Here is a 14,634-nt window from a genome sequence, read left to right on the forward strand (position 1 = left end):
AAGCACATCTTGGCAAAATATAGAAACTGCAAATAAATGCAGAATTAAAGTATCCTACTTGTTCAAAACTGTAGTGGAGAAAGAAGAGAGAGCAATGGTAACTGAGAGGGAGTTCAGAAGAGAGTGATTAGAAGCAAGGTGTCCTCCAGGACAGAGGATAGACGCTACCACCTTGGTGTCAAGCATGAGGGGCATCTGAAGGCAACAAGAGAAGAAACGAAACCAAGCAGAGGGAAATAAAACTTGTGGACAAAGACACTTCACCCCTATTGTCTTCCTATTCCATAAAAGCAGAATTCTGCTTTGTTTACCAACAAAAAAGAATGAATATATTCATATCTCTACTTGCAATTAGATAAAAAGGCTGATGGTTTGTTTTCATATTATGAATGAGTGCAGACGTTTCATGTAGCCTATATATACAGGAAACAAATCTGAAAAACCTTTAGTGCTAATAAATGAAAAATTATTCTAGAGTGCTATTTATTTAGAAACTAGGGTCATAATGGCAGAGATTATATCCCCCACCTAACATCCTCCTAGAAATTATAAAATTGAAAAATAGTAAATCCTTTAAGGTTGGTTTAAAATATCATGCAAGTAAGCTAATTTTCAAATCCCAGAAGTTTTACTCCTTAATATCCAGAATTGGAACAAGGTAATATGACACAATGAATTAATTTATCAACTGCAAGAAATATCTGAACTTTCTCTTGTCTTTCTTTTTCCCTCCCTTCTTGCCCTTTTCCATCACTGGGTTGAACCCAGAGACATTCCACCTCTTAGCTACACCCCCAGCCTTTATCTATCAATCTATTTCTCTATTGTGGTACTAGGGATTCAACCTAGGGCATACTACCTCTGATCTACACCCCCATCCCTATTTATTAAAATTTTTGTCTTGAACCAGTATCTCACTAGGTTGATGAGAGTCTCACTACCTACTGAGGCTGTCATCAAACCTGTGATCGTCCTGTCTCAGGCTCCCAAGTACTGGAATTACAGGCATACATCATCATGCCCAACTTGAACTACCTTTTTCAATAAAAAAAAAAGAGCGAAAGAGCGAGGGAGCACGCGCGCGCGCGCGAGAGAGAGAGAGAGAGAGAGAGAGAGAAGAGAAGAGAAGAGAAGAGAAGAGAAGAGAAGAGAAGAGAGAGAGAGAGAGATATCAAGTACAGGTGTCCCAAAAGCAGAGCATAAACAACCAAAATGTTAATCTCCTTCTGGTGAGATGTTTGTTTGACTTTGGCAGTCAAATGCCTGAACACAGAAGAGTGCAGGCTCCTATTTAAAGTAACACTGCACTAGAATTAGTTCTCTTCTTTCTTCAATGTTAGTATCTAGGGAAGCCACTTTTGAAGCATAATTTACATAAATACAAAGGGCTCTTTAGGTCCTTTAACTATTGCAAAGAAAACCTTGAATTAAATGTCATACATGGTCTAGGGTCTGTCCCTTTATCTCAGTTACTGTAAACTCAGAACCTGTCCAGTGCCCCAATAAAGGTGGTATTTTCAAAATGCTTATTACTGAGCAGGGCGTGGTGGCGCATGCTTGTAATCTCAGCATTCAGGAGGCTGAGATAGGATCGCGGTTCGAAGCCAGCCTCAACCACTTTAGTTAAGCCCTCCACAAACTTAGTGGGACTCTGTTTCAAACTAAAGATTAAAAAATAGGGCGAGGGGTGTAGCTCGGGAGAATGCCCCTAGGTTCCATCCTCAGTACCAGAAAAAAAAAAAAAAAGCTTATTACTGATTACTGATGTTGCCTTTTTGGTTTAAGAGAGATAAAATACATTTTTATTTGTTAAAATTCAGGCCCAATATTGCTTTCTGAAAGAGATCTAAATTTCTTTATAATGCATGACCTTTAAACTTCTACCTATACTCCATTCTTATCCACTAGAGCTCACTCTCCTCTTTGACTATATAGTTTCACGAGCCATTTGGTATTCCCCAGTGTCTTCTGGCTGTACTTTTAAACAAGTTCTCCATTATTTGCTGGGCTCCTATGACACCTCAGTGTTGACTCAACTCTAGCATTCCCTTCCAAGAAGCCTTGCTAAACCTCTCTAGTCAGACAGAGGCCTTCTAAAATTGCTTCATAAACTTCACATTATCTCTAACATTGATGTTCTTTTTAATCTCCTTTACCACACCAAGTATTACTCAAACCCGAAAACTGTGTCTTATTTCTGATGCCCAAGATTGAGTGAGGAGCATATATTGAATAATTATCTTACTCATTCTTATTCAATAAATGAAAGCACTTCTCATATATTTTTCCTTTGAATTATAACCCCTCTTGATTCACAATTTTTAGAAAACATTCTCCAATATGCAAATTCTCTACTATGATACAGACAGATCTCTCTGCCCCAATGAGACTTTTATAGTTCTGTATTTATCTAAACATATGCATGATATTTTTTTTCTGGTCTCTCATACTAGAATGTAAATTTCTGAAAGGCAGGGAATTCTGTGATTCATAAGAAATTAAAACACAATTTTATGTCTCTAGCTAAGCATTAAAATGAACAAAAACCAAAGAATACTCAAGAAAAAGAGAGCCGGGCGTGGTGGCACACACTTGTAATCCCAGCATTCGGGAGGCTGAGACAGGAGTACTGCAGTTCCTGGACAGCCTCAGCTACTTAGTGAGGCCCTTTCCAACTCACTGAGACTGTTTCAAAATAAAGAATAAAAAATTGGGCAGGATGTGTAGCTTGGAGGTAGAATACTGTGGGTTCCATCCCCAGTACCATACACACAAAAAAAAGAATAATCAAGAAAAAAAATAGGGTGGTTACTAGAGATCAAATTAGGTTATTAAAAGGAAGTATTCATACAACAGACAACATATCTCAGCTGGGAACCTTCCACACTAACCTTAGTCTGGTTGAACACTCTCCTTCTTCTTTGGCTACCCACCCAACATCAGCAAAAGATGCCACCACATCCTCTCCTGGGTGGTTGGGACTCCATTCGGTTGCATGGCTGGTAAGCTGTAAGTTACAAATAGGAAAAGTCCTTCGTCAGGCACCAAAATGCTATTAAAGTAAAACTTGAACTCATCTTAAAAAAAAAAAAATCCATCATCCTCCCTGGTGATACAGACAGATGGGTGGTTTCTCACATTTCCACTGAAGGTTCCCATCACAGGGATCACATCAGACTGTATACAAGATCTGAACCATAATTTAACTTTACCCAATTTTATTTTAGTTTTATTTTGTTTTGTTTTTGTGGTGGTGGGAATTGAACCCAGGGGTTTTCTACTCTGAGTTATACCCTCAGCCTTATTTTACTAAGTTTATGAGAGCCTCGCTAAGTTGCTGAGGCTGGTTTTGGATCTGAAATCGTCTCAGCCTCCTAAGTACTAGGAGTACAGACATGAGCCACCACACCCACAAGTTAATTTTAAAAATTTTGATTCAAACAGGGTACAGTGGCACATGCTATAATTCCAGCTACTCAAGAGGCTAAGGCAGGAAGATCACAAAGGCCAGCCTCACCAAGTTAACAAGATCCCATCTCAAAATTAAAATGAGCAGTCTCAAAAAAGTTCTTTGATCCATCCTAACATGTTAAGAAAAATTTTAGATTCTCAGCAGTAGAAATCATTTTTTCTGATCAGATTTAGTGAAAAGAGGGAAAACTACAAAATTTAGAACAAATGACCAATTTGAGCTAAAAGAAATATTTTAAATGATTATAATATAGCAGTGATATTATAATATATTGTTATAGTGTTGAAAAAATATTTTTAAAAACTATTAACTCTCTTGATTTTTAACATGGGATTAAAGAAAAAATGCAAAGAGCAGTAGGACAGAATTTTCTAGCTAACAAACACATGGACAAAAAAAAGAATATTTTGAAAAAATACAAAAAATAAAAAGATACACATACTGAAACCCACTATGGAAAATAAGTGGAAAGCATTTAATGGCCCTAGATTTAAGTTATATGTAAAAGGTCAATGAATAACAAATTTAAAATAAAATTATCAAATTAATTTTATTCCTTTTAAAAGTTATAGTTTTCTGGTTTGAGGAATACTTGGTATGCTTTAGGAGATTAAAAAGAAAATCAATGTTACAGATAATGTAAAGTCTATGAAGCAATTTCAGAAGGCCTCTGTCTGACTAGAGAGGTTTAGCAAGGCTTCTTGGAAGGAAATGCTAGAGCTGAGTCAACACTGAAGTATCACAAGAGCCCAGCAAATAATGGAGGACTTGTTTAAAAGTACAGCCAGGGGTGGTGGTTCACACCTGTAATCCCAATACTTGAGAGGCAGAGACAGGAGAATTGCAGGTTGGGAGCCAGCCTCAGCTACTTAGTGAGGCCCTTTTTCAAAATTAAGAATAACAAATAGGATTGGGGGTGTAGCTTAGAGGTCGAATGCCCCTGGATTCAATGCCCAGCAAAAAAAAAAAAAAAAAAATCTCTTCCTTAAGTATAAATATAAACAAAACACATAGCTATTAATTAAAAGGTTAAAATATCTTTGAAGTAATATTACAAATAAAATCTTCATTAAACATGTCAGCTATTGGTAATGGGCACTTGTTCTGGTACCATTATTACCTAGTATTATAAATTTAATAAGGTAGTATTAAAAATAAAACATTTTAGCAATAATGTACAAATAACATCAAGCATCTACAATACCTTAAATTATTATCTTTGGGGAGAACAGGTAGACAGGTAAAAGACAAAAGAAGCTACATTAAGAGAGATTAGGAATCTCAACCTTAGCCATAAAAACAAACAAAAAACCCTTATTACTAAAACAAAGATGAAAAAGTTTTCAAAATACCAGTGTTCTGCACGTCATGGAGGTAGTACGTGGGAAAAAAGGATAGACCTCAGTACGTATATTCTCGAGGTATTTGAGCAAACAAAGATCAAAACAGATTTTTATACTTTTGCTCCAGTATTCTAGAAGCTTATCTTAAGTCAGTATACAAACAAGATATTTGTGCTGGGCATTTGGGAGGCTGAAATCAGAGGATCGCAGTTCATGGACAGCCTCAGCTCCTTAGTGAGGCCCTCCACAACTTAGTGAGACCCTGTTTCAAAAATAAAGAATAAAAAATAGGGCAGAGGGTGCAGCTCGGAGGTCAAATGCCCCTGGGTTCCATCCCCATACCTGTTTAAAAAAAAAAAAAAAAAAAAGGGACATTCAGCAAATGGGTAACTTACACAAATTGAGTAACATGAATGGGTATTGAAACTCAAGTTGTTCCTACTAATTAATAACTGATAATCCTGTAACAGGGAGATTCTAAATGGATTCTATGAAGATCCTTCTCACACCCTGTGGAAGCTCCAAGAAAAGATGATACTTAATGGGCTGTTTTGTTACATGTAAGAGAAGCACTAAGATTAAAACCTGGGGCTTTGTGAGTTAGCTCAGTGGTGGAGTGGGCTTGTTTGAGTTAGCTTAGTGGTAGAGTAATTGCCTAGTGAGAGGACCTGGGTGTATTGTGCCTGCACACACACACCCCACCACCCGAAGGGGGAAATTTGGAATGGTGCCTTCTTAGCACACGAGTTCATGAGGATTGATCTGTTTGGAGTGTGCATGTGTGCATGGGTGTGGTAGACTGGGAATTGCACCCAGGGGTATGCTGTGCAGGAGCTACATACTCAGTCCTTCTTTATTTTTATTTTGGAACAGGGTCTCCCTATGTTGCTGAGGGACTGGCTACAAAATAAAATCTTGTTCTAGCATAGTTATTAGTTGGCAGGAAGTTTAGCATATGTAAGACAAAATTCAATTTGGGAAGATTTATTTTTCCCATAAAGATACAAAAATTTGCTATAAAACAAACATTTATAAAAGGAAACAAAGTACTACTTTAAGAATACATACCTGGGAGTAGTGGCCCACACCTGTAATCCCACTACTTGAGGCTGAGACAAGAGGATGCAGGCTCTAGGATAGCCTCAGCAATTTAGCAAAACCCTCAGTAACTTAGCAAGATCCTCTTTAAAAAATAAAAATAAAATAAAGGGTTGGAGATACAGTTCAGAGGTAGAATGCCCCTAGGTTCAATCCCTAGAACAAAAAAAAAGGCAGCTCAAAGATATGTAAAATAACCCATGTTGCGTTCCATGGTCTCTTAAATGATAATTATCAAAGATATTTCTCAATGTTGCATCTGTACACATTAACTAAGAAATGTTGCTTTTTGCATAAACTTAAAAAAATAAATTATACCAAGGACTCACTCTAATTTTATTTAAGCAATAATTATGCTTAGAAACAATACCATGTACATAAAATGTGCTCAGTGAGATGAAAATGTGGTACTATCAAGGTCTGCACCATTTATGTGACAGCCCCTCCCCACCAAACAAAGTAGTTTTGTCATTTAAGTCAAACTCATTCCAAAGACAAAACTGTCCAAATGCTTTTTATCAGGCATTTCCATTGTTGCTCAGGGGAACATTCTTGAATAGCATAAGCATGAAATGGGAAGGACAACTTCCAGGACAATTCAGTCAGTAAATACAAGTTAAGGTGCAGGCAGCACTGGCAAGGGGAATGCAGGCCAGAAGCTCTCACAACCACTGCATGCATGGATGACTGATGGCAAGTCTGAAAAAGAAAAGGGCGACTTACTGACAGTAAGTCCAGCAAGGTCCTATCTATACACACAGCTGCTGTTAGAAGAAAAAAAAAAAAGTGAAGACAGAAGAGTGAGAGTAACATTTTTACTGTTCTTAGGAAGTTCACTTTAACATTTGAAAAAATTTAAATTATCCAAAATTCAATTGTTTTTAGGAATCTTACTATAGTATCTTTACTTAATTAAAAATATTCTGATAATATAAAATGATACTAAAAAAAGAGATTCATTTAATAAGATTAGAAGTACAATACAGTCTTTCCCTGGAATCCTGGAATCCATGGGCGACTGATTTCCAGGACAATCCTTCTTCCCACCCATACCCAAAAACTCGTAATGCTTAAATCCATTGTATAAAGTGGTATATATTATTTGCATATAACTTACATTCTCCTATGCCTTAAATCATATCTAGATTACTTATATACCTAATGTAATATAAACCCTTTGCAAACAGTTTATACTGCATTATCAAGGAAATAATGACAAGAAACAATGTCTGTACATGTTTGGTACATATATAATTTTTTTCAAATATTTCTATCCTTTGTTGCTTCATGCAGAACCCATTGTTACCAAAAGCCAACTGTACAAATAAACAAAAGTTGAAATGCTTAGAATAAAAATATTAGAAAAGTTAGTTGGGTGTGGTTATACACATCTGTAATCCCAGTACTTGGGAGGCTGAGACATTTCAAGGCCAGGCTCAGCAACTCAGGGAGACCCTACTTCAAAATAAAAAAGAAAATAGCGTTGGAGGTGTAGCTCAGCAGTAGAACACCTCCGGGTATAATCTGCACTGTCACAAAAAAAGAAAAAAGAAAAATAATTTTTTATCCTCATGTGATTCTTTATAAACTAAATACCCTGGTATTAAAGAACTAGGATTCTCTGCCAAGAGGGTGCAATAGTAAATAAACTCAGTCTATTTAACCAACCTTTGTTTATAACCAAATAAAAACATGCACTGTTAAGGGCAACATAGTAAAATGATAACCGCTAGCTTTTTACCTTTATAAGATTTAAGAAACCCTCTTTCTCTACCACCATAAGAAAAATTAAAAGCAGAATTTTTGTGTTTTAACATAATGCTATGCAGTGATGCCAACTGGCCAGGTGGTATATACCTATGGGGGGGGGCACCAGTGTGGAAGACTGAATACTCAAAACAGCCCAAACTCCATCACTAATGTTTCTGGATGATGTGATCACTTTCTAAAAATTTAATTGTGAAGGTGGGGGATATAGTTCAATGGTAGAAAGAACACTTGCCAAACAAGCATGAGGCCCTGGGATTGATCCCAAGCACCACAAAAATAAACAACATGTTTTGCTTTAATTTTTTAATTTGAAAAAAATTATATATGTTTATCGTGTGGAACATGTCTTAAAATAAGTATATATTGTAGAATGGCTCAATCAAGCTAATTAACATGTATGTTACCTCCCTTACTTATTTATGGTGCGATAACACTTAAAATATATTCTTATAAACTACAATGTACTGCATATTATTAAAAGAGTTGTACAACTGATCTCTTGTTTGTCCACTTTTTTTGGTTGAACATTGATTACAAGTTTCTATACCAATGACACACCTGGAACAGAGGAGGGATGAGGGAAGGAGAAAGGCAAGGAAAACAGGCATGAGAGAACAAATGTATGTATCACTGAAAATAACTTTTGAAGACAAATATTAGTAGCTCTGGCAGAAACAAGGCTAAGAGATAGATTAGAAAGGATGAATAAAATGGTCACAAATGTCTGTTAGTTAGAGTTGTCTTTAAGCCAAATTTATAAAGCAATAGCTTGCTGAATCTGGTTATCTTACAGGTCCATTTTAAGATATGGTGGTATACATTTGTAATACCAATATTTGGAAGGCTGAGTTAAGAGGATTGAAGGTTTGAAGCCAGCCTCAGTAATTTATCAAGACCCTCAAAAATATAGCAAAATTCTGTTTCAAAATAAAAAATAAAAAAGGCTGGAGGTGCTGCTCAGAGGAAGAATGCCCTGAATTCAATTCCCCCAAATAAACAAACAAAAAGAATAAATTTTTTTTAAGAAAAGGTCTCCTGGCACAGTGGTACATGGCTGTAATCTTAGTACTTGGGAGGTTGAGACAGGAGAATCACAGGTTCAAGACCAGTCTCAGCAAGTTAGCAAGATCCTCTTTCAAAAATAAAAGATTAAAAAAAAAAAAAAAAAAGGCTGGAGGTATAGCTCAGAGGTAGAATGCCTCTGGACTCAAACCCTATTACCAAAGAAAAAATAAAAATAAAAAGGTTTTATTGGGTTGGAGCTTGGAGGTAGAAGTTGGGGCCGAGTGTGATGGTGCATGCTTGTAATCCCAGTACCTGGGAGGCTGAGACACAAGGATCACAGACGACAGCCTCAGCTACTACTTAGTGAGGCCCTCTACAACACAGTGAGATGATGTTTCAAAATGAAGAATAAAAAATAGGGTAGAGGGTATAGCTTGGAGGTAGAATGCCCTGGGTTCCATCTCCAGTACTGAAAACACACACACACACACACACACACACACACACACACACACACACAAGCAATTTTTATTTAATTTTTCTTCAAATGAATCATATACCCAAGAAGGGCAAACATACATGCCTGTTTTATCACTAAATATCAGCACCTAGCCTAAAAAAAGTACACATTTCAAGCTTATTTGCTAAATAAGATGGGCTGTAACAAATGACCATCTTACTTGCAGATTATGTCATAATGTATAAACTTTAGTGGGAATCTCATTCATTACTTGTTTGGTTACAGAACATTCTAACACCAATCCCCATAACCATGCCTCAAAATCCAAGAAAAGATGCTGGGGTAGGGTTACCAAAGAGAAAAAGATAGCCCAGGTTGAATTACCCAGAGGTCTGTTAGTTACAACGTTGGGATACAAGCTACTATAACACATTGCCAAGTCTCCAACCCAGGTTATCCTAAAGTACTTTATCTGTTAGTACACAGGGTCACTTTTTTGTTTGTTTTGTTTTTTTAGGTACTAGGGATGGAACCCAAGGTCATTCTACCTCTGAGCTACACCTTCAGCCCTATTTTTTATTTTTATTTTTTAAATTTTTGAAACAGGGTCTCACTGAGTTGTAAATGGCCTCACTAAGTAGCTGAGGTTATCCATGAACTGAGATCCTTCGGTCTCCACCTCCTGAATGCAGGGATTACAAGCAGTGCGCCACCACACCAGGCCCCAGGGTCACTTTTGCATGTGTATATATGACTTACATTTTTTTCTTAAGTTTAGTATTTAAACCCCCAATAAACTAACACTTATATTCTGTTTTTCTTTAGCTCATACAGTTTAAAATTCATAAAAATAAAATCCTAAAATGCTTTAGTGGTTACTTTTACAAGTACCAATAAATATGTTACTTTTTTTTGTTTGTTTTTTGTGAGACCAGGGGTGGAACCCAAGGGCAAACTACCTCCAAGCTGCATCTAAGCCCTATTTTTTATTCTTTATTTTGAAACAGGGTTCTCACTGAGTTGCAAAGGGCCTCACTAAGTAGCTGAAGCTATCCTCAAACCAGGATCCTTCTGTCTCAGCCTTTCAAACGCTGGGATTACAAGCATGCACCACCACACCCAGCTAATGTTATTTCTTTAAAGAAAACTTTCTTTAGGGGCTTGGAGTACAACTCAATGATAGAGCACTTTCCTAACATCCACAAGGGTTTGCATTCACTCCCCAACACCACCAAAACAAGCACAAACAAAATTTGAGGAAAATACTAAAATATAACCTGCCTTAGATCCTAAATATTATCTAAATAAGAAGCTCCTAAAGAGGTTTTTAAATAACATATGCATAAAATTTAGATTTAGTAAACCTGTGTCTCTTTAAGAACTCTTTGAGTACTTTTGAAGAAGCTAGGAGGGATATATACACTCACACTGGAAAATGAAGTTTAAGCATTATGGTGATTTGAGATCTTCTGCTGATTTGAACATGTATCCAGTTTACTGCAAATCAAAAACTGCATCTCACTTGCCCAATCCCCCAGAGCTTACTGCTTTTGCAAGTCCCCACATGATCTGCTTTTTCTTTTGGTGTCATGAATCTAGAATGAGGAGACAAAGAAGTGCTTTTCTAGTTATCTTCATCTGAGTTTCTACCTCCAAGGGGACCACAAATGAAAAAATACAAAATTCTTAAGGCAGAAAAGTATAGTGTGGGCCGGGCGTGGTGGCACACACTTGTAATCCCCGCACTTGGGAGGCAGAGACAGGAGGATCGCGCAGGTTCGAAGCCAGCCATGCACGCTGGCTTAGGAGACCCTGTTTCCAAAATTAAAAAATGTAAAAATAGGTCTGGGAGTGTAGCCCGGAGGTAGAAGGGCTTCCAAGAACCCCAGTACCACCAAAAAAAAAAAAAAAAAAAAAGAAAAGTATAGTGTGACACTAAGTTGAAATGCACATTTATGAAAGCTATAAAAGGGTTAGACAGTTATTTTTCCTCACCTAAAGGTGAAGAGACTAGAGATCCTGTTTTGAGTGGAATGTTAGCCAGCACTCATAGCACTCGCCTAACAAAGTACAGGGGAAAATAGAACCTATGAGGTTTTAAGTAGGCCTTCCAATAACATGACAAAGAAAATATTTACAGAGTGCCTTTTATATGCTTTTAAAATTTATTAATTCATTTTATTTCCAGTGTAACTATCATTCCACTCGTTATTGGGATGGTTTAAATAAATTTGTTGGTCTGTGACCCTATAAATATGCGGAAATTCAATCTATAAAATCAGAGAGTTAAATTACAGAACCAAATAAGATAATCTGCTCTGCAACTGTAAGGTAGCAATAACAATAATGTCAACAAAATCATCATGACAAGCAGCACTTTTATTTAAAACTAATTTTGTACCAGTTATATTCATAACTTTTATGTATTACCTCAAAACACAAGGTAATATGCCTATCTTGCATAAAGTTTACACAGGAGTCTTACTTGAGCAACCACGTATGGGTTAGCTGGAACAGTGAATATCATCTAGAAGGAATATAATGAAGTTTAAGACTGCAGAAGGTAAAATCTGCAAGAGATTTAAACTCTAAGAATAACAGAGTTGAAGCCGGGCGTGGTCGTGCACGCTTGTAACCCCAGCATTAGGGAGGCTGAGACAGGAGGATCGTGGTTCATGGATAGCCTCAGCTACTTAGTGAGGCCCTCTGAAACTTAGTGAGACCCTGTTTCAAAATAAAATAAAAAAGAATAAAAAACAGGCCAGGAGGTGTAACTCGGAGGTCAAATGCCCCTGGGTTCCATCTCCAGACCCACAAAAAAAAAAAAAAAAAGAGTAACAGAGTTGAGCTATTGCTGATTATGTGGATACTAGTAAATGAAGAGAAGTGAAAGTCAGGAGCAGCTGGGCATGGTGGAACACATTTGAAATCCCAGCATTTGGGAAGCTGAAAAAGGAAGATTTGGTGGTGCACTTGTAATCCCAGTACTTGGGAGGCTGAGACAGAGGATCACAGGTTCTTGGCCAGCCTCAGCTACTTAGTGAGGCTCTTTGCAACTCAATGAGACCCTGTTTCAAAATAAAGAATAAACTATAGGGCTGGGGGTGTAGCTTGGAGGTAGAATGACCCTGGATTCCACCCTCAATACAGAAAAAAAAAAAAAATCAGGAGTAAGAAAAACAAGTTTCAAAATGACACTGAAATCACCCAGGGTAATAATAAGCAGACTATTTTGACTACCAAATTCCTAGTTCCAAGTAGACTAATGAGTACTCTCAGCCCTCACTTTAATTCATTTCAAGTTTTGTCTCCTGAATAAGCCTTACTCATGTGCTGTTTACTATCCCTGGGCCTCACTGTAGTTTCTCAGAACCAGATATTCTATCACAGTATTTATCCAGGATGGACCTTCTAGACAGCCTCAATTAATTAGCTACTAAATAAGTGAATAAAAGAGCAAAGAATGAATTTTCAATTTTAATATTCTAAAATAAACCTCTACATTTTTCTCAGTTTTTGTTTTTTTTTAAAGAAAAAGCAAAGATACAGTTTGGCATGGTGGTGCATGCCTGTAATCTAATCCCAGTACTTGGAAGGTTGAGACAGGAGGATCACAGGTTCACACAGCCAGCAACTTAGTGATGCCCTGTTTTAAAATAAAAAAGATCTGGCTGGGGGTGTAGCTCAGAGGTAGACCGTCCCTGGGTTCAATCCCCAGTACTACAAAAGAAAAAGAAAGAGAAAGAGAAGGGGAAGGGAAGGAAAGAGAAACAAGAGAATCTAAACATCTGAATAGCAGGTAAAAAATTCACTTTAATATCAATGTTAAATTTGGTGATGCACTTGTAATCCCAGTATTTGGGAGGCTGAGAGAGAGGATCACAGGTTCTTGGCCAGCCTCAGCTACTTAGTGAGGCCCCCCACAACTTAATGAAGCCCTGTTTCAAAATAAAGAATAAAAAAAAAAAATAGGACTGGAGGTGTAGAGAGGTAGAATGTTCCTGGGTTCAATCCTTAATTTAAAAAAAAAAATCAATGTTAAATTTGAATAGCAAACATGTAAATAAAAATCTCACTATAAAAAATGACCATCTTCTACTACCTTTGCTTTTTGGTACTGGCGATTGAACCCAGGGGCATTCTACCTCTGAGCTACACTCTCAACAGTCCCTCCTCTTTTTTTTAATTTTTGAAATAGGAGTCGGCCTGGATTCAAAATGATGACTGTGGGATGCAGCACATCTCAGTAGCTGAAACAAATAAAATTCAACTACTGAGAAGGCAGTGTTTTGAAAATCAAAATAAATAAAGCTCACAAAACAAAACAGAACCAGGAACCATCACAGAAGGAATCCAGTACTCTAAACTGCGAGATCCACTGCAAAAACCCCGAGCATGTGACTGACCTGCTGCAGACGCAGTTCGGATGCTGCAAGTTCCGGCTCTAACCAACACGGCAGCCCCAAGATATCCAGAAAATAATCCAAGAACTTAAAAGTAGCCAGAGCTCAAACTGGCACAGGGACTTTTCAGGGATGCAAAAAAAGATCCAAAAGCCCGTGTGCTCACCAGAGGCAGTACCCACAGCGGCGCAGAGAGTCCTCCAGAGAACCAGAGGCAGGTCAACCAGGTAACCACTTGTGTTACTCTGTACTTGTCTGAAAACTGCCCAGAGAAGCCATGGAATCTGGCGGGCTAGTTCAGTTAGAACTTTCAGAAACACAGAAAAGGTGCTCAAAGCATGGTACTTACATAGGGTCACAGGGGATTGCTCCAAGACTATACTGGATGATCCATCTCCCCCGCTGCTGGTGTAGATATGGAAGGGCAGGCACAGAGCAGAGGGCCTGAGCACAAAGCAGAGTGCAGAGGGCACGCGAAGCACAAGGAGGAAAACGCAGAACCCTGGACTTACATGGAACTCATTACAGTGACATCCAACACCCTGACACCTAAACACAAAGCTGTGAGAGGCCAGAGAGGGCGCAAACACTCAGGGAGTAGGTTCAAAAAGCTGACAATAGGTTACACAGCAAGTAAATGACATTAGAATATACTCCAGAATCTACCACAGTGACCAAGTATACAGATATTATATGGGCCCGACCCTGTATACGTAAATTAGTAGGAGTGTTTTTTTCTTTTTTGGTTGGTTTGTTTTGCTTTGTTTTTCTCTCACACTGTCACCAGTTATTCTTTATTTTTGTCCCTTTTTCTTTCTTTTCTTCTCTCTCTTATTTTTTTTCATTTGGTTTCTTTTTTGTCTTTGATTTATAATTGTTATTTTTGTTGTTGTTGTTGTTTTTGCTGGTACTGGGGTTCCTGGAAACCTTCGACCTCTGGGCTACAGTCCCAGACCTATTTTTATTTGGAAACAGGTTTCCTAAGCCAGCAAGGCTGGCTTCGAACCTGTGCGATCCTCCTGTCTCCGCCTCCCAAGCACAGGGATTACAAGTGTGCATGCGCCTATAATCGTTAGTTTTTGT

General features: G+C 37.7%; 1 protein-coding gene across 3 annotated transcripts in view; it reads right to left on the minus strand.

Moving 5' to 3' along the window:
- MTFR1 (mitochondrial fission regulator 1) overlaps positions 1-14,634 on the minus strand; it is a gene marked incomplete at both ends in the record, with an annotated part of 53,133 nt that overhangs the window by 21,386 nt on the left and 17,113 nt on the right. For all 3 annotated transcript variants that reach the window (XM_080693657.1, XM_080693658.1, XM_080693656.1), the window contains one exon: positions 2,892-3,007. In XM_080693657.1, coding sequence (XP_080549783.1) covers positions 2,892-3,007 — 116 coding nt within the window. The remainder of the gene's footprint in view (positions 1-2,891; positions 3,008-14,634) is intronic.

Source organism: Muscardinus avellanarius, assembly GCF_963383645.1.
Source record: "Muscardinus avellanarius genome assembly, chromosome: 4".
Taxonomy (NCBI): domain Eukaryota; kingdom Metazoa; phylum Chordata; class Mammalia; order Rodentia; family Gliridae; genus Muscardinus; species Muscardinus avellanarius.